At 36.5% G+C, this 22,132-nt stretch overlaps 1 protein-coding gene across 1 annotated transcript in view; it reads right to left on the bottom strand.

Annotated features, from left to right (window-relative positions):
• The window catches only part of NSF (N-ethylmaleimide sensitive factor, vesicle fusing ATPase), a 188,112-nt gene that overhangs the window by 161,038 nt on the left and 4,942 nt on the right, over nt 1–22,132 (bottom strand). The window contains exon 3 of the mRNA XM_044675961.1: nt 21,157–21,196. Within this exon, the coding sequence (XP_044531896.1) occupies nt 21,157–21,196 (40 nt within the window). The remainder of the gene's footprint in view (nt 1–21,156; nt 21,197–22,132) is intronic.

Genomic DNA, 22,132 nt, shown 5'->3' on the forward strand with positions numbered 1-22,132 from the left:
GAGAATGCTGAAGGAGCCTTGGGCAGAGGGGCAGACCTGGGACGCCCAGGAAGCTTGACCCCGAGGACAAGGAAACCGGAGCCCTCGGGAGCTTAGAAAGAGCAGGCAGACCCTGAGTGTGAAGACAAAGCTGAAAAGGGGCGGGACTAACAATGGCAAGCCGAGAACCCCAGAAGAAAAAGATTATCAAAAAAAACTCTGGAATCCTCGACAACTTTTACACAGAGAAAATCCAGACAACAGAGGAGGACAAACAAGTATCCAACCTTCCCAAAACAATGAAAACTGGTCACAAGCTATTGAAGAGTTCAAAAATGAGATGCTGAGGAAGATGGAAGAGATCTGGCAAGAAAATAACAGTTAAAAAGGCAGAATTTTGCAATTGGAAAGTGAGGCAAGTCAACTGAAGACCAGAAATGACCAGATTGAAAAGGAAAACCAATCCCTAAAGGCTAGAATTGAGCAATTAGAAGCCAATGATCTCTCAAGACAACAAGAACAAATAAAACAAAGTCAAAAGACTGATAAAATAGAAGGAAACATGAAATATCTCAATGAGAAAGTGACAGACCAAGAAAACTGGCCTAGAAGAGACAATTTGAGAATCATTGGTCTTCCAGAAAAAGCAGAAATTAATAGAAACTTGGACTCCATACTTAAAGAAATTATTCAGCAAAATTGCCCTGAAGTTCTACAAGAGGGCAATATAGACATTGAAAGGATCCATAGATCACCCTCTACACTGGACCCAGAAAAGTCAACACCCAGGAATATAATAGCCAAACTCAAGAGCTTTCAAGTAAAAAAAAAATCTTACAAGAAGCCAGAAAGAGACAATTCCAATATCAAGGAGCACCAATCAGGATCACACAGGATCTGGCAGCCTCCACACTAAAAGACCTCAAGGCTTGGAATGCGATATTCAGAAAGGCAAGAGAGCTGGGTCTTCAACCATGGATCACCTACCCATCCAAACTAACTATATATTTCCAGGGGAAAGTACGGGCATTCAACAAAATTGAAGTTTTCCAAGTTTTTGCACAAAAGAGACCAGGACTAAATGGAAAGTTTGATACCCAACCACAAAAACCAAGAGAAACATGAAAAGGTAAATAAGAAACAGAGGGAAAAGAAAGAAAACTCATAATTTTTTAAATTTGACTCTTTAAGGGCTTAAATAAGATCTAATTATCTCTATTCCTATGTGGAGAAATGCTATGTGTAATTCTCTGTAGTGAACTCTATTCACTATTATAATATTCACTATTATAGCAACCAGAAGAATAATTCATAGGGAGAGGACAGGATACTAAGTGGTCTAAGATGACATGGGGGGGTGGAAAAGAGGGGGGAGAATAGTAGGGGACACCAAGAGAAATCTGAGTAAATAATAAAAATAGGATATTCTATTCCACACAAAGAGGGCATGGGAAGGGGAGGGGATAAATACTATTATAAGAAGGAGAGGAAGAGAGCTTTAAGAGGTAATAATCAAACCTTACTCTCAGTGTAATTAACCCGGAGAGGGAAGAGTAGCTTTATTACCCATTGCGATAAAAAACTCTATCTAACCCTACTGATAAAGTCAGAAGGGATAAACCAAAGGGAGCAGGGGAGTGGGGAGGTCAAAAAAAGGAGGGGAGAAGAAGGGGGAGGGAATTCAATAGGCCTTTAAAAACAAAAAGAGGGGAATAACAAGGGAGGGGGAAGAAAGGGAAGTCAATCAAGGGAGGGGATAAGGGATACTGGCTCAAAGCAAACCACTGGTTTAAAAGAGAATAGTGTAAGAAGAAGGGGTGGGTCTAGGGGAGGATACAAAAATGTCAGTGAAGGAGGGTTTGTCCTTCAATTGGGGAATGGCTGAACAAATTGTGGTATATGCGGGTGATGGAATACTATTGCGCTCAAAGGAATAATAAACTGGAGGAATTCCGTGTGAACTGGAAAGACCTCCAGGAACTGATGCAGAGTGATAGGAGCAGAGCCAGAAGAACATTGTACACAGAGACTGATATACTATGGCAAAATTCAAATACAATGGACTTCTGTACCAGCAGAAAACAATGACACAGGACAGCTCTGAGGGATTTATGGTAAAGAACGCTACCCACATTCAGAGGAAGAACTTCAGGAGAGGAAACATATAAGAAAAACAAATGCTTGAACGCATGGGCTGAGGAGGACATGATTGGGGATGAGGACTCGAAACTACCACACCAATGCAAATTTCAACAATTTGGAAATAGGTCTTCAACAAGGACACATGTTAAAACCTGTGGAAATGTGCGACAGCTATGGGTGGGGGAACAGCGGGGGGTGAAGGGGAAAGTAGGAGCATGAATCATGTAACCATGTTAAAAATTAATATTAATAAATGATTTTTAAAAATTGGTTGGTTAAAGAACAAATCATAGAAACATTTAATAATTTAATTGAAGAGAATGACAATGAGGGACATCATATCAAAATCTATGGGATACAGCCAAAGCCATACTCAGGGGAAATTTTATATCCCTGAGTGCATATATTAACAAAACAGGGAGGGAAGAGGTCAATGAATTAGGCATGCAACTTAAAAAACTAGAAAGAGAACAAATTAAAAATCCCCAAATAAAAACTAAATTGGAAATAATCCTAAAAATAAAAGGAGAAATTAATAAAACTGAAAGTAAAAGAACTATTGAACTAATAAATGAGACTAGGAGCTGGCACTTTGAAAAAACAAATAAAATAGATAAAGTACTGCTTAATCTAATAAAAAAAAAGAAAGAAGAAAATCAAATAAACAGTATCAAAGATGAAAACAGTGATTTCACCTCTAATGAAGAGGAAATTAAAGTAATTATTAAGAACTATTTTGCCCAATTATATGGCAATAAATATGACAATCTAGGTGAAATGGATGAATATTTACAAAAATATAAATTGCCTATATTAACAAAAGTGGAAATAGAATACTTAAACAATCTCATCTCAGAAAAAGAAATTGAACAAGCCATCAAGGAACTCCCTAAGAAAAAATCCCCACGGCCAGATGGATTCATAAGTGAATTCTATCAAATGTTTAAAGAACAACTAATCCCAATACTATACAAACTATTTGACAAAATAAGCAAAGAAGAAGTTTTACCAAATTCATTTTGTGACACAAATATGTTACTGATTCCAAAGCCAGGCAGATCAAAAACAGAGAAAGAAAACTACAGGCCAATCTTCTTAATGAACATAGATGCAAAACTCTTAAATAAAATACTAGCAAAAAGACTTCAGCAAGTTATCAAAAGGAGTATTCACTACAATCTGGTGGGATTTATACCAGGAATTTAAGCATGGTTTAATATTAGGAAAACTATCCATATAACTGACCATTATCAACAACCAAAGCAACAGAAATTACATGTTATTATCTTAATACATGCAGAAAAAGCCTTTGACAAAATATAACACTCATTCCTATGAAAAACACTAGAAAATATAGGGATAGATAGGCCTTTCCTAAAAATAATAAACAGTATGTATTTAAAACCATCAGCAAGTATCATCTGCAATGGGGATAAGTTAGAAACCTTCCCAATAACACAAATACAAAACATTTTCCATACAATTAAAACTAGATCTGAATAATTGGAAAAAACATTAATTGCTCATGGGTAGGACAAGCTAATATTATAAAAATGACAATCCTACCAAAATTAATTTACTGAGTGCCATACCTATCAAACTACCCAGAAACTTTTTTATTTAATTAGAAAAATTATAGCAAAGTTCATTTGGAAGAACAAAAGATCAAGAATATTAAGGGAACTAATTTTAAAAAATGTGAAGAATGGGGGCCTACCAGTATCAGATGTTAAACTGTACTAGAAAGCTGTGATCATCAAAACAATATGGTACTTGATAAGAGACAGAAGGGAGGATCAGTGGAATAGACTTGGGGTAAACGACCTCAGCAAGCTAGTGTACAATATACCCAAAGATCCCAGCATTTGGGACAAGAACCCACTATTTGATAAAACATCTGGGAGAATTGGAAAACAATATGGAGAGATTAGGTTTAGATCAGTGATTCCCAAAGTGAGCGCCACTGCCCCCTGGTGGGGCTGCAGCGATCTAGGGGGCGTGGTGATGGCCACAGGTGCATTTGGGGGCAGTGAATAACTATAAGGGGGCGGTAATAGTATGTGACAGGGGGCGCTAAGTAATATTTTTTCTGGAAAGGGGGCAGTAGGCCAAAAAAGTTTGGGAACCACTGGTTTAGATCAACATCTCACACCCTATACCAAGATAAATTCAGAATGGGTAAAGGACTTAAATATAAAGAAGAAATTATAAGTAAATTAGGTGAACATAGAAGAGTATACCTGTCAGACCAAGCAAGAGACAGAGAATATTACACAATGTAAAATGAATAATTTTGATTACATTAAATTAAAAAGGTTTTATATAAACAAAACCAATGCAACCAAAATTAGAAGGGAAGGAATAAATTGGGAAAAAATCTTTATAACAAAAACCTCTGACAAATGTCTAATTTCACAAATTTATAAGGAGCTAAATCAATTGTACAAAAAAAATCAAGCTATTCCCCAATTGATAAATGGGCAAGGAACATAAATAGGCAGTTTTCAGAAAAAGAAATCAAAACTATCAATAAGCATATGAAAAAGTGTTCTAAATCCCTCCTGATTAGAGAAATGCAAATAAAAACAATGCTGAGGTACCACCTCACACCTAGCAGATTGGCCAATATGACAGCAATGGAAAGTCATAAATCTTGGAGGGGATATGGCAAAATTAGGACACCAATACATTGCTGGTAGAGTTGCAAATTGATCCAACCTTTCTGGAAGGCAATTTGGAACTATGCCCAAAGGGCTTTAAAAGAATGCCCTTTGATCCACCCATACCACTCATGAGTTTGTACCCCAAAGAAATAATAGGGAAAAATACGTGTACAAAAATATTCATAGCCACGCTCTTTGTAGTGGCAAAAAGCTGGAAAATGAGGGAGTGTCCATCACTTGGGGAATGGCTGAACAAATTGTGCTATCTGATAGTAATGGAATACTACTGTGCTGAAAGGAATAATGAACTGGAGAATTCCATGTTGTTATGAGGAATTTATTTAATGTTCATTCTGTCTCCTTAGGAGCAGAATTTGTAGGTTAAAAGAAGTTTTATTAAGTTCATTTTGTTACTTTAAGAAGCCAGAGCAGACAGCTCTTGCACTCCATCACTTTAAGAGGCCTATTATAAAAAGAGAGAATTCTGTGAGTTCTGTGTCCAGTCTTTCTGACTTCCTTGGGAGCAGGTTGCTAGATCATTTCTCAGAAACCAAGAAGATCTACTGGTTATTTGAGACAGTTATTTGCAGAGTTGAGAGACACATACGAAGCCAAGGAAGAGTGTGTTAGACTGAGAGCTTTTCTCCTTAAGTGAGAAAAAGCTGCCAGAGAGGGCTCTGTCCACTCCCTCTCACTTGGGAGCAGGTCTGTGTCTGAGGCTCTCTGCCAAGAAATTCCAACAGTTATTCTGACAGTTGGCTTAAGGAAGTTTTTGGTTTTTTCATAATTACTTTAAGAAGTTTATTATAAATTTAAGGTTCTTTGTTTAGCACAGGAGTAGTAAGATAGACTTTAATCTTAGTTTAGTAAGGATAGTTTAAAAATGTCTACTCTGTAGACAAGAAGGAGATGCAAAGAAAGCAGCCAGTTTTGGGGGTTTTATTTAGAGATTTTAGAATAAGGTTAAGAGATTTCCTATTCTATTCCTAACTCCTAGTTTCTATTCTTTTATTCTTCTCCTTACCTCTTCCCATAGAAGAAAATAAATAATGGTTATGTCAAACTTCTTCCAGCCTATCAATACTTAGTACCAACATTAGCTCATTTAGTTACAACAGCTTTAGCTTATCAATAAGAGCTTTAGTTTGACAATAACAATGTGAACTAGAAAGACCTCCAGGAATTGATGCAGAGCGAAAGGAGCAGAATCAGATTATTGTACACAGAGACTGATACATTATGGCATAACAGAACATAATGGACTTTTTCTACCAGCAGCAATGCAATGACCCAGGACAATTCTGAGGGACTTATGAGAAAGAACATTATCCACGTCCAGAGAAAGAACTATGAGAGTAGAAAGCACAGAAGAAAAACATGATTGATCACATAGTTCAATCAGTATATGATTGGGGATTTTAACTTAAATGATCACTCTATTGCAAATATTAATAATATGGAAATAGGTTTTGAACAATGATACCTGTAAAACCCAGTGGAATTGCTCATTGGCTCCAGGAGTGGGGAGGGAGAAGGGGAAGGAAAGAACATGAATCATGTAAACATGGAAAAATATTCTAAATTAATTAAAGAAATTTTTTTAAAAAACCAATTTCCCATTCAAGTTGTATTTCAGAACTCTAAAGTGATTTTGATACTATCTCAGTTATTATTTATTTAATTTTGTTAATTAAGTTTTCATAACATAGCTCCAGAAATCCAAAAATTATTATAGTAAATCTTTTTTAAAACCAAAATTGTTCTGGGATTATAATTTTAGTTTTGTTTTTATAGCATTTGCAATAAAAAAGGTTACTAAATTACTACACTGATTTCCTAAAAGATGCATAATTACACTGAGGATATTACACCAATTCTCAGGTTTCAATTAATCACCTGCCTAGCTTCAGAGGACTCCCAATGCTTCTTTTGTTTTTTAAGCCTCCAAGACAGAATTGTCCCCTGAAATCCAATCCGTATGCCTCTTAGACATTTCCATTTGAATGTCCAACTGATACCTCAATTTCAGTAAGCTTAAACATCAATTTAATTCTTAACTCTGCCCCTCTTCCCAGTTTTTACTAATGGTATTGCCATTCTTCCAATCACCTCAGCTTGAAACCTTTGAGTTATTTTTCACTCTTCCTTTTCCCTCATCACCCCCCATCCAAGTGGTTTCCAAGACTATTAATTCTACCTTTGCAATAGTCACATTTGTCCTCCTCTTTTCACTTCCATTATCACCATCCTAGTTCAGGTTTTATCTTACTTGTTTAAATCATCATGATTAACTCTTGCCTGTCTCTAACTTTAACATTCCAATTTATCCTTTGAGATTACTGCCAAGATAATTTTCCTAAATGTACAGGTCTGGTTGCATCACCCTCTTATTCAAAATACTTTCAAGAGTGCTACACTACCTACCAAATAAAGCACAAAATGGCAGTCAATCTGAATTTGTAGTCTAATTTCACAGCATTTCCCCTCATATACTCTATATTCTAGACAGTCTGACCACTGTTTCCCAATCTCATTCTACCCTCTCCCATCTCTGAATCTTTATTGTATGTCCATTCCTAGAACAGATTTCTCCTACAGCTCTGCTTATTGAAACCATTCTTTCCCTTTGATTTAGGGTCTGGTATAGGCACAACCTTCACCATGAGGCTTTCCTTTTTTCCTTCCCCTCCAATGAATTTGTCATGATCTTCTAACCTGTCATTGACACCTGACATATTTTAATTTGTATTACTTATGTTTATGTCTCATTCTTACTACTAGATTGCAAATTCTTTAAGAGCAAGAATTTTAAACCTAGGGTTTGATTGATATCACAACTTAATTGGTTTTCTCTGTAATTCTATGTATCTTATGAATTAAAAACCTTAGACTGAGAAGTATTCCACTATCTTAAGAGACTTCAAAGAAATTCATGACCCAAAAAAGGCAAGTCTTACTTCTAGTACAAGGTTGGCAACAGATTCTCCTAGCACCTAATAGTACCCTTCACATAATGGGTCCTTAATAATATTTGTTGTTATGTATATGAGGAAAATTAGCTCCACCCCACTACAGTGTACCTAATGGCCCAGTGTCCCTGGACAGCATCCCTACAGAGGGAGGAGCTAGTTGGATTTAAAAAGGTGAATGGGGAAGGAGAGGCCTGTTCTCTCTGACTTTTGGAATGGAGATAGATCAGATACACTATTCAGTTACTGAGGTAAGAATGTATAGGCCTTAGTCAGCTAAATGGAGTTTATAACTAATCCTCACTTTAGAGCAGCCTCCCTCTACTTCCTCTCTTATCATCCCTCATCTTTTCCTTTCTGATTAATAAACTACTAAAATCTCTGGCCCAATTCCCAAATTTTATATTAACATATGTAAGACCTTTCATGTGATATAACACTGCTTAAAAATATATATATATATATTTGTTCATTCAGCAGACATTAAGCACTTACTACTTACATAAAAAACATTACATTAGGCATTCAAAGATAAAACATGACAACCTCTGCCCTCAAGTAGCTTACATTTTAGTAGGGGAGGGTGGGATTAAGGGGAGAGAAAATATGATGTGTACAAGTTTAAGTACAAGGAAAGGATTCAGATAATGTAACTTAGAAAAATTTGAGGAGTGAGAGAACACTTTCAACTAGCTGATGGGAGACAGTGACATCAGGAAAGGCCACATGCAAGAGGTTACATTTAAGTTGACCTTTGAAGAAAAAGAAGGATTTTGCACATCTGCTGAGCCCCTAGTTAACTAGTTCTATTTTTAGTAAAAAATAAACCATATTGGTGATTCAGTCACATGTTTAAAATTATTCAGATATTCGTGTCCTAAATATAACAAAATTATTTGCTAATTCATGCCAAAGTTTTTTTAAACCCTTACCTTCCATCTTAGAATCAATATTAAATATTGTTTTCCAAGAGAGAAGAGAGGTAAGGAGTAGGCAATAGAAATTAAATGACTTGCCCAGGGTGACACAGCTAGGAAGTGTCTGAGTTGAGCTCTGAACCCATCTCTAGGCCTGGCTCTAAGCCAACAGCTTTTACATATAATGGGCATTTAGAATCACACATCACAAAGACAAATAAGCAAAGACAATTCAGCAGGCAGAAATGAGAACTCAAAAATAGACAGATCAATTTTAACTAAGTTGCCAAATTTAAACTAAGACATCAAGCTTTGAAGTACCATTAATAATTAAAAACAATGTTCTAGCCTCTTTGATCTAAAAATTGCAGTCCTCTACCAACATCAAGCAATGATCATGAATAAAACAAAGCTTATAAAAAAGAATTAATGAGAACTAAATAGCAAATGACTGTCAGAATGACATAAAACAAGAACAAAAAAAGATTCTCAATACAAAATTAATTTGATTATCACACATTGCTTGTTAATATAATACAATGTTCATTTTAAAAACCTATTAGTATTTATTGATCTTGATTTTTTTAATTGGAAAAACTTAATGTATTATTATTTTTCCTAAATGTGACAGTCATTTTATATGAGTTTCTCTGAAGGATATTTTCCCATCTTTCTAAGAGAAAATAATGGAAAGAGCATTAAAGTTGGAATTGTGACAAGAGAATTTCTGGCCCATCCTTATGACCACCATTTACTTAAGATAAGATCATGTAACAAGGTCAAGTGTAGAAAAATCAACCTGAGAGATCGACTATAACCCCAATGTTAAAAAGTTAGTTCTTGCTCTGCCTCCAAATTTACACCTTAAGATATCAGTTAATATCGACTAGTTTACCATTTTCCTGATATAGTTCTCCCTCTTCAGCCATTTGTTTGTTCTTTAGTCTATAAATCATTGTCTTTCTTTATTTTCTCTTTGAAATCCATTGCATTCATTCTGCTTAGGTAACCGAAACCTATATAAGGGTGCTAAAACTGTATTCTCAGGGCTCACTGATTTTTGTATATAGTGAGTCTATGTTCTAAGCATAGTAAACTGATTTTAACAAATCTCTATATCGTTGATAATATAACTCGTGGCAATACCTATCAATAGATCCTTGGAAAATTTTTGTCATTGAGTCAAGAGGGTTAAGAGTCTGAATCCTATTTCTAATTCTTAGACAGAAGGGTATAGGAGAGAAAGTAATCTGTAAAAAGGCTGGAAAGATAGAGTGGGGCCAGATTGTTTAGCTAAACTGAGGAGTTTATATTTAATCCCAGAGTGAATAAGAAGTCACTGGAGTACCAACTCCAGTAGGGAAGTCACATGCTTAGAGCTTAGCTTAAGAAAAATTACTTTAGCAGCAAATGATTCTTCATTATAAGGGCAGAGAGCAAGCTCATTATAAACAGAGATATAGGTAAGGGAGGCAATTAGAAGGTTGTGGTTTAAAATTGGGGAACATCAATTTAGAAGCTAGGAACATGAAGCATCACTTCATCACGCTCCTATTTCCTCATGTAAGAACAGAACTTGTTATGTAATCATAGACAAACCCCTTAACCTCTCTAAACTTTAGTTTCTCCATCTGTCAAATGAGGACAACAAAATCCCAGTCAGTGCCTGGAACATAATGCTTATTAAATGCTTACTGAATTGAATATCAGGAACACTTACCTTATAGGATCTCAGACCAAGTATAATATTTACAGACCATAACACTTTTCATAAGTATCACCTATTAATATAATCTTAATCTTTTTTACATTAAGTTTTGGACCAGATGAGAGCAGAAAGGACTGATGACCTCTAGGTTAAAGCTGACTTCACAGCTGACTTATGCTCCTAGGCCCTACCCTTTCTATACCTACACAGAAAAGATATACAGGAGCCAAGACAAAGCAAATTAGAAAATAAGATAACAGTGAGATAATAACAGAAAACAGCATCAAATGAAAATCCTAGACAGCATAAATTTATAAGCCTAACTAAAAATTCAAAAATCAGGATCCTAAAGGATTTGAGGTACAAGAGTAATGTGTCAGTGAAATATGAAATTGGTAGTGTGTCAGTAAAATATGAAATGAGTGAGGAAACAAAGGTCTGGGCTTCCAAGCATATTAATTTATTAAGTAATGTGTCAACTGCATAACAAATCAGACCAGGCCCCTTCAGCTTTGGCATTGTCCCCTGATTAGGAGATAAATGTTTATTCATTAAAAAAGATTAACCAAATAAGACCAATTGATTAAAAGAAAACTATAAACCAGGATAGGAAATTAGATAAACTGATTTCTAATTGGAGGAAAGATTAGGGACTTCCTGAGTTGGGATGAGGAAAGTAAATAGGTATAATTCCCTGAAATCAGAAAAGGAGATATCCCACTTCCCACAAGTGTCTTTATTCAATCAAAACCACATGAAAACAATAATTGATTAACTAGAATGCGGCTAACTATCAGATAGGACATCTAGGTTGCTAGAGATGCTTAGTTGTGAGAAAATTCATCAGTCTTCAAATCTAACTGGGTTTCTGGTCAATATAGTCTAGGTCAATGATGGCAAACCTTTTAGAGATGGAGTACCCAAACTGCAACCCTTTCACTGCATGTGAGCAGCCCTCTTGCCCCAACCAGGGGAGGGAGGAAGTGCTCTTATTGGGCTGCTGGGCAGAGAGGGGGACAGAACAGCCCCACTACTGCACACATGCCATTGGTTTGCCAGCACAGACCTAGGTACTTAAGAGTGTCAAAGCAACAGAGAGAAGTAGTCCAAGTTTTCCAGCCACAGAATTGAATCACAAGATGGAGTCAGTGTTTCCTCAAAAATCCTCCTGATTTTCCTATAGATTATATGGGGTGTTCCAAAAATCTTAGTACAGTAAGGCTTTGGGACACCCTATATATTCAGCAACTTGTTTATTTATATTTTAATGTCCAAAGTGTTTAGACTATCTGGAATTGGAAGAACTAAGCTTGAATTCAAGCTCCATCACTTTACTAATTATGTGGCCTTATCATTTAATCTCTAGGAACTCCAGACTTTCCTTGCCCATAAAATGAGTATAACACACTACCTGACTTTCAGAGCTATAATGAGGAGTTATATGAAGTGTTTTGTAATCTTGAAACACTTTCTATAAATGTGCATTATTACTATTATATATCCATGTCCCAAACTAGAAGTCTCTTTAGTAGAATGTAAGATCCTTAAAGATAAAGACCATAATTCATTTTTGTAGGCCCCCCAGTGCCTAGTACAAAGCATCATACATAATAGGCATTCCCAAAGGGAAGAAATCCTGTCTTATTTAAATTGTATGTCTCTATTATTCTAACAATGTTAGAGGGCATGAAAAAGTCTTAGTTAAAGTGAACAGAATTATAGTTTGCCAAATGAATCACATGCATTCTTGTATCTAAAATTAGTTAACAATGAAAAATTATAGAGACATAAAAAATGAAAAGAAGAAAATATAGTTTCATATAGGTTTACTTACATGAAAACAGCAAGGTGATGTGTTATTTAAAATTACTGGGGTTTCATTAGAGGTATTAAGCCTCAAGATACGTAGATATGTGACAAACTTCCTATGGACATGTGGGGGACTTTGAGACTACATATTTTGTGATCCAATGGGTTTCCGGTTTTGGACATGATGACATCAACCAACGTAGAGTGTGACTTAAATGGGGAGATGAGGCTTTGACTGGCCTCTTGGTACAAGGCAGCCAGGTGGAGGGAAGAAAATTCCGGGAGGTTTAAAATAGCTTTTATCAGGTGTGTGGTCTTATATATATTTTACCAACATGGCCATGGTAATTAAAATATTACTTTTCTTCATAATATCAGCCTTTATCATTTTTAATCATTACATTTTTGGCAACCATATTGGAAAAGTAACTCTCAATTTTTCAGATAGCCAACTAGAGCATTTTAGAGTCTTCTCCAAAGCTATAGCTATGCTTTCTTTTTGGCCATCTTGCTCAGCTCTTTTGAGCAATTTTTCAAAAGGAAAAAGTTTGCCTGCCACTTATCTCAGAAGCTGCTTCAGCCAGTTCCAGTCGCTTCCGCCTGAACCCTACTGGTTTTCCTGGCTTCCCGAGTGCCCAGAGCTTGCACTTAACTTTTGTTAATCTTAATTGTTCCTGCCTCCCTGGACTGTCTGCTGAATCCCGAGCCCCCCAGTGCAGACCCCCTGCTGCCGCTTTTCCCGCTCCTGCCTGCTGCCAACTCCTGAGTCCCCGGCCGTTTTGAGTTCGATCCCAGAGACTACTTCAGACTTGGAAAGTATGCAAAGACCCTTTTTTCTCTCACACACCTGGGACTTTTACCAGAAGTGTTTCCTTTTAGACTTTAATGACTTTTAACCTGAAAGAAGCTTTTACTCCACTATCACCCTCCACGTGGTTCTTTAGGCACCCCCCCCCAACGTGGATCTCTGAACCTAAGCTTTTCCCTAGATCAGCTAGCGTTTACTCTTCAATCGGGCCGCATGGCCCATTTCAATGAATGTTAAAAAAAGCCAATAACTTTAATGCACTAAAAAATTCTAATAGTTATTCTGAGACAGCATCACTTGAATATAATCTTAAAGCTAATTTGAATTACGCTCAAAACATCTATGTGGACAACCAAGAAGGCCATCTATAGCAATTCTATAAGTCTAAAATTCTAAATACAAACACAGCAACAGTTGTAGCAATGGTTCCTTTCAATGAGAAAAATGCACACAATGCAATACTAAAATCCAGTCTAATACTACCACCCATTTTTATAGCCCTTTAAACTGGATTCATGATTGGTGGCTATATTGACCAGAGTTAAGTCTTTAAAACTATTTTTCTTTACAATTTGTTGTTATGCAATTGTCTAAATCTGTGATTTAGTCTTTTCCAAATCAGGGGTCAATTTAGAATTTTATTCTTTTAAAGGAAATAGTTTAAAAAAAAACTATAAACGACTACATGAAAACAACAATGTATCACTAAAAGGAGACAATTCTAAATAACTGAAAAAAAGTGGAGCTATCAAAGAATAGATAATGAAACATACTTCCCTACTACTACCTTTATAGTCAGGGAAGATGAGCACACTATCCTGGTAAAAATGTTAGTATAGTCACGATCATTTTTGTTTCTTAATTGTTTTTTTTTTCTATCATAAAAGAAAGTTCAAACTAGAAGGAAACAGGTAAAATGACTGGCAGGTAAAGACCAAAGATATCAATAAAACATATTCTTAAATAAACAAAAGTTTCTTCTCAGGCCAAGATCCCTGTCCTATGTGTATATAATACTAATGCTGACTGCTAGTTTTTTGTTAGGTTGTCTCTAGAAAAGATTTAGAAGTTGCTCTGTTAAACCATTCATACTACACCAAAGTTCTACTATAACACCCCATTATAAAAAGGACACTAGCAAAAACTCTAGCAGGTTCTCCCCACCAAGTTGAAAAGTCAGACTGTAAGTATGGAAAAGACTGTATGTCTATCATCTAAGACCCAGCCTGGCTAAGTCAGGACTGGTGAATTGCCAGAAGATTAATGATGATGATGATTTTTTTTTCTGGACAGTCCATCTCATTAAAGGCCTGCATCAGTAGAAAGAGGTAGCTAAGTGGTACAGTAGATAGAGCGCTATTGCCTGGAAGAAGACCTTAATACAAATCACACCTCAGACACTTATCATCTGACTTTGGGCAAGTTACATAACCTTGTTTACCTCAGTTTCTCTTCTGTAAAATGAGCTAGAGAAGGAAATGGCAAACTACTCCAGTATCTTTGCCAAGAAAATCCCAAATAGGGTCTTAAAGAATAGGACAAGGGCAGCTGGGTAGCTCAGTGGATTGAGAGCCAGGCCTAAAGATGGGGGATTCTAGGTTCAAATCTGGCCTCAGACACTTCCTAGCTGTGTGACCCTGAGCAAGTCACTTAACCCTCATTGCCTAGCCCTTACTGCTCTTCTGCCTTAGAACCAATATGCAGTATTGATTCTAAGACGGAAGGTAAGGGTTTAAAAAAAAAGGGTAGGACATGACTGAAAAATGACTGAACAACAAATGAACAGAAAATCTATTTGAAAGAACAGATGTTTGAAAAGGGGCTATATCACTTAGTAGAAAAATGAACATTTTGAAAAGTAAATTTAAAAAGTAAAAAGAAAATTAAAAAGAAAATATATTGTCTCTTTCTTCCCCTCTTAGAAAGAGTGCTGTAGCTAAAAATATAGTATAGTTCACCCAGCCTAAAACAAGTTCACTTATATTACATGTTACAGGCCTCTTTATACAATGTTATTCTTCCCTTAAAAGAGCTTATACCCCTTAATTATTTAAAATCATCAGGTTTTTTTCAAGTTCCAAATTCCCCTCCTTAATGCTTCTCTTATTCCTAAATGCTCTCAAAATCTATTTCACTGAGAAAACTGTGTTGTCACTCTCTTTTGCCTACCCTTCTCTCTCAACCTTCTCCAAATCCATCTATTCATCCTTCCCCACCAAGTCAGGAAAAAAACGTTTCATTCTACCTAGGAAAGTAACATTACCAAAGACTTCCCATTTTTCCTCTGCAGCATTCTTCAAATCCTAGATTTATCTATTTCTAGTCACAACATTCATCTCACCTATTTCTAGTCACAACATTCATCTCAAATCCTATTCAACTTCAGACTTCTTTTCAATCTCCCCCTTTGAATGGAACTTATTTTATTTAAGAATCATTTTGGGGGTAGCTAGATGGCTCAGTGGATTGAGAGCCAAGCCTAAAGACAAGAGATTCTAGGTTCAAATCTGGCCTCAGACACTTCCTAGCTGTGTGACCCTGGGCAAGTCACTTAACCCCCATTGCTTAGCCTTTACTACTATTCTTCCTTGGAACCAATACACAGTATTGATTCTAAGACAGAAGATGAGGGTTTTAAAAAAATCAATGTGGAGGTAGCTCGGTGGTTCAGTGTATAGAATTGGAAGGACCTGGATTCAAACTGGCATCAAATATTTCCTAGCTGTATGACACTGGGCAAGTCACTTAACCTTGATTGCCTAGCCCTTGACATTCTCCTATCTTAGAATCTAGACTAAGACAGGAAACAAAGGTTTAAGGGAGGGGAAAGAAGAATCATTGTGATGAATCTCAGATAAATGCAATGCCTTTTACCAAATGATTCTCTTTAAAATTGTCATAAACTCTTTCTTTCTGTCTTAGTCTTAGTAACAACTCTAAGAAGAAGGGCAAGGGCTAGGAAAACAGAATTAAGTGATTTGCCCAGGGTCACACAGCTAGGATACCAGGTCTGATACCTAGCTGCCTCCATCAATTAACTCTTGAATTTTGACTTTTCCAAGCTTATAGAATCAAAGGATTTTAGAGCTAGAAGGAATTCAAAATAATAGACTACAATCCCTTCACTTGACAAATAATGAAACAGGCCCAGAGGAATGAAATGACTCCTTAGAGTGAATTTCAAGGTCATATACCTCCTGCTAAAGTGCATTTCAGACTTTCTAGTTTATCCAGGCAAATCTGCTCTTCAATTATATTTGTACCTATTCCTATGCTTTCACTTAGATTGTTTCCATTCTCTTGACTGTTCCTTCTACTTTCCTTTCCACTAAGCCATATTATTCCTTACTCTCAAAATCCTGTTCAAAAAAACACTTCTTACTATTCCTTATGACATGGAGAATATGATGCACTCAAACTCAGGAAGATTTACATGTATTAATATAAAGTTAGCATATTAGGAAAACAATTTCTGATCAATAATACAAAGAGAAATAACAATGAAAAACTTACAAGGTTGATCAATTCCAAGACTAATCATGAGTTAAGAAGAATAGTGGGCTTCCGGGTTAAGATGGCAGCAGAGTAAGAAGCAGCTGCTTGACCTCACCTAACCCACACATAAAGGACTCCTCAAGGGGACATAAAAACAAATCCAGACGAACAAAGGGACCCAACAACAGGACACAGAATTGAAGGTACGTGGAATCGGGGCATTTCCATGTTGTAAAGGGGTGAAATAGCTCTACTAAAACGGGAGCTGAGCAACCCCCTCCCCACACACACACCACCTCCAGGGCGAAAGCCAGCGCAAAAGAGTTAGAGCACGTTTGGGGTATCCATTAAGTCCTTCACAGCTACCTGGGGTAACCAGGGCCTGTTCCTGAGAGCAGCAAGACTTAAGACCTCAAGAGGATAAAGAACGCATGGACTTTGAACACAGACCCTGAACTCAGGCGCAGTTGCAGCTACAGACATGGATCCTGAGCACAGGCGTGGACCTTGGGTGGGGACCCAGTGCAGAGGGGTGCACGACTATGGAAGCAGTGCCCTGAGACTGTTAAAGGAGCTTTGGGCAGAGAAACAAGCAAGGGGACCACCAAGAGTCTTGACCCTGAGAACAACTAGACCTGAGACCTCAGGAGCCCAAAGAGGGCAGACAGACCCTGGGCATGAGGATAAAGCTGAGAGGGAGCTGGGCTAACAATGGCAAGCCAGAGACAAGAATCCCAGAAGAGAAAGATCAAGAAGAAATCTTTAACACTCTACAACTTTTACACAGAAAAAATCCAGATAACAGAGCAAACAGCAGAGGAGAACAAACAAGTAATCATATCCAAACCTTCCCAAAAAAATGAAAATTGGTCACAAGCTATTGAAGAGTTCAAATCTGAGAATATGAGAAAGATGGTAGAGAACTGGCAAGAAAATAACAGTTTAAAAGGCAGAATTTCACAATTAGAAAGTGAAGCTCAGAAATGAAATGAATTATTAAGCAAATTGAAGACCAGAAATGACTAGCTAGAAGCCTTGAAGAACCAAACAGACCAGATTCAAAAGGAAAACCAAAAGATTATAGCCAAAAGCCATTCTCTAAAGACTAGAATTGGGCAATTAGAAAAAGATGTCCCCAAATCAAAAGAATGAATAAGCAAATTGGAGACCAAAATCAAACAGCTGGAAAACAGGACAGACCAAACTGAAAAGGAAAATCAAAAGAATATAGCAGACAACCAGTCTCTAAAGACAAGAATTGGGCAAGTAGAAGCCAATGATCTCTCAAGACAACAAGAACAAATAAAGCAAAGTCAAAAGACTGATAAAATAGAAGGAAACATGAAATATCTCACTGAGAAATTGACAGACCAAGAAAACAGGTCTAGAAGAGATAATCTGAGAATCATTGGTCTTCCTAAAAAAGCAGAAATTAATAGAAATTTGAACTCCATACTAAAGGAAATTATTCAGCAAAATTGCCCTGAAGTTCTACAACAAGAGGGCAATATAGACATTGAAAAGATCCAAAGATCACCCTCTACACTTAACCTTGAAAAGACAACCCACAGGAATATAATAGTCAAATTCAAGAGCTTCCAAGTAAAAGAAAAAAAATTTATGAAAAGCCAGAAAGAGACAATTCAGATATCAAGGAGCAACAATCAGGATCACACAGGATCTGGCAGCCTCCACATTACAAGACTGCAAGGCTTGGAATATGATATTCAGAAAGGCAAGAGAACTGGGTCTACAACCAAGGATCACCTACCCATCAAAACTGACTATATACTTCCAGGGGAAAGTATGGGCATTCAACAAGATAGACGATTTCCAAGTATTTGCACAGAAAAGACCAGGATTAAATGGAAAGTTCAATATCCAACCACAAAAAAACAAGAGAAACATGAAAAGGTAAATAAGAAACAGAAGGGAAAGAAAGAAAACTCTTATTTTTAAATTTGCCTCTTTAAGGGCTTCAATAAGATCTAATTATTTGTATTCCTATATGGGGAAATGTTATGTGTAATTCTATGTAGTGAACTCTATTCACTATTATAGTATCCACTATTATAGTAATTAGAAGAATTATTCACAAGGAGAAGTTGGAGTACTAAATGGTCTAAAATGATAAAGGGGTGGGTGGGAAAGAGGAGGGTGAATAGTAGAAGACACCAGAGAAACTTGAATGAATGAGAAAAATAGGATATTTTATTACACACAAAGAGAGCATGGGAAGGGGAGGGGACGAATACTATTATAAGAAGGAGAGGAAGAAAGCATTAAGAAGTAATATTTAAACCTTACTCTCAGTGGAATTAACCCTGAGGGAGAAGAGTAGCTATATCCATTTGAGATATAGAACTCTATCTAACTTTACTGAGAAACTCAGAAGGGATAAACTAAGGGGAGCAGAGGAGTGGGGAGGTCAAAAAAGGGAGGGGAGGAGAAGGGAGAGGGAATTCATTAGGCCTTAAAAATAAAAAGAGGGGAATAACAAGGGAAGGGGTAGAAAGGGTAGTAAATCAAGGGAGGGGACAAGGGTTACTGGTTTAAAACAAATCACTGGTTTAAAAGGAAATAGCCTAAGAAGGGGCAGAACTAAGAGAGGATACCAAAATGTTGGGGAATACACAACTGATAATTATAACTCTGAATGTGAATGGGATGATTGATTGTACTAGATTGGAAGGCTTTTGTACAGGCAGAAACGGTGCGGCCAAAATCAGAAGGGAAACAACAAATTGGGAGGAAGTCTTTATAACAAAGAACTCTGACAGGGGTCTAGTTACTCAAATATACAAGGAGTTAAATCAATTGTATAAAAAAATCAAGCCATTCCCCAATCGATGAATGGGCAATTTTCAGATAAAGAAATCAAGACTATCAATGAGCACATGAGAAAGTGCTCTAAATCTCTAATAATTAGAGAAATGCAAATCAAAACAACTCTGAGGTATCACTTCAAACCTAGCAGATTGGCCAAAATGAGTGTAGGGGAGAGTAATGAATGTTGGAGGGGATGTGGTCAAGTTGGGACATGGATGCATTGCTGGTGGAGTTGTGAATTGATCCAACCATTCTGGATGGCAATTTGGAACTACGCTCATAGGGCTATAAAGGATTGCCTGCCCTTTGATCCAGCCATACCATTGTTGGGTCTGTACCCCAAAGAGATCATAGATAAACAGACTTGTATGAAAATATTTATAGCCGCGATTTTTGTGGTGGCAAAAAACTGGAAAACGAGGGTATGCCCTTCTATTGGGGAATGGCTGAACAAACTGTGGTATATGCTGGTGATGGAATATTATTGCACTAAAAGGAATAATGAACTGGAGGAATTCCATGTGAACTGGAAAGACCTCCAGGAATTGATGCAGAGTGAAAGGAGCAGAGCCAGAAGAACATTGTACACAGAGACCGATACACTGTAGTAAAATAGAATGTGATGGACTTCTGTACTGGCAGCAAAGCAATGATCCATAGCAATTCTAAGGGACTTATGGAAAAGAACCCTACCCACATTCAGAGGAAGAACTACAGGAGAGGAAACACAGAAGAAAAGCAGCTGCTTGAACACATGGGTTGAGGAAGACTTGATTGGGGATGTAGACTCGAAACTACCACACCAATGCAGCTCTCAACAACTTGGAAGTAGGTCTTGATCACATGTTGAAACCAGGGGAAATGTGCATTGGCTATGGGGGGGTGGGGGGATGGAGGTCGGGGGGTGAGGGGGAAAGTAAGAACATGAATCATGATGTAACCATGATAACTTTTCTAAAAAATAAAAATTATTAAAAAAAAAAAGAAGAACAGTTATGAAACACGTTTCCCACCTCTTAGCAGAGAGGCAATTGAAATGGGGTACAAAATACAACTACCATTTTCAGACATGGGCAATTTGTTGATCTGTTTTGCTAGATTATACTTATTACAAAGGAGAATTTCTGTTTTGATGGAGGGGTGGAAGAGTTGGTGGGTAGTGACAGTGATAAATTATATATATATATATATGCATATATATAAAATATACTAAAACATTTAAAAAATGAGAAAAGGAAATTTAGAGACGAACACAGTAAAAGCAAAGAGTTTTGTTACTCTAGTTAAATATACACTTTAAAAACTGCAAATGACCTAAGTTTTCAGTTTCATAGAGGATCCTCTTTTCAGATCTTCTTACCTAGTGATATTCAAGTTTGTTGTTATTTAGGGTCAAAATGAAAAAAGAAAACCTATAGAATCTGCTTTTTCCATATATATATACACAAAGAACGTCTTCCCTGATTAAATTTATCTGTCTTCAATAAGATAACATTCACTCCAATACTAATTTGGCACTTATCTATGTAATTCCAAACAGTTGTATTTGTTTGCACTTTAAAAAAAATTTTAATTTCCATATTTTCTTTGTATATATTCTATGAATTATGTAATATGTGACTGCCCCAATCCTCATTCAACTATAAACTCCTAGGAGGTAGAAACTACATACATTTCCTTTTATCTGTGGGTTTTTAATACAATTTTCTTTACCCAGTGAATGTCTGCTCTCATTGACTGATATATACTCAAGTAAAGAACAATACAGATTCAATTAGTTCAATAATTTCAGGAAATCATGGAGAAAATAATTTTAAAAGCTAAGTGATATACTTACCTTCTATATCTTGCCCAATAGAAAGTCCAGCCCATTTTCGCTAGAGAGAAAAAAGAAGGCAATTTAGGAAACAAATAACTTATCAAAAGTAAAGAAACAGGACAAGAGTTTTCTTTGTTCTGGGAAATGCATGCTTTTTACAGAAGAAGTCTTATGTATGGGCCTGTGTAAGGAAGCAGGATAATATAAAAGTGTGAAGTGTACCAGGCTTTCAATCAGAAGACCTGGGTATCATGTCCTGGCTCCCCACACACTGGTGATGTGACCTATGGTAATTACTTCTCTTCCTTGAATTTCCATCTTCTCTCCTATAAAGTAGAGAGAATAATGATACTTGTACTACATATCTCACATAGTTACTGAGGATCAAATGAGATAATACCTGTAACACTTAAAGATCCTAAAATACCATATAAATGTAAACTATTATAGGATATAATTCGGGTATGAATCTGCCCACAACGTAGCCAGTCTACCTATTTGCAAAAGGATAAGTAAGCATGTGTTTACTGGGCTGAGTTCCTTGAACAAAGACATTGTGAATTTTCAATCTTATATTGCCCAGTACCTTACATATAATAGGTATTTTTTAAATGTAGTGACTCTCCTGAGGAGATACCATAATTCTCCCTTAGAAACTATACACAGTTATTTACCCCGTGATTTTTAACAAACAGAATGACCTGGTTTCCTAGCATAAAGAAGACTAATAAGCAAATAAGAAAGGACATGAAGGGATATTAGAAGCTGACAGAGTAACAGGTGAGGATTTGTAAAAGATATGAACTTACCATTAATCAGAATAATGATAAGTGATGTAGGCAAAAAACACCAAAAAAATTAGGCATAATTGTGCTATATTTGATCACAGATGGTCTTATGAATAAGGTAAATTATGTCAATATCCTACTTTAAAAGGCAGGACAGTATATAATGCAGTTTAGAAATATCTCTTTCCAAAATGTTCGAAAAGCAA

Source organism: Gracilinanus agilis, chromosome 4, assembly GCF_016433145.1.
Source record: "Gracilinanus agilis isolate LMUSP501 chromosome 4, AgileGrace, whole genome shotgun sequence".
NCBI classification, from domain to species: Eukaryota; Metazoa; Chordata; class Mammalia; order Didelphimorphia; family Didelphidae; genus Gracilinanus; species Gracilinanus agilis.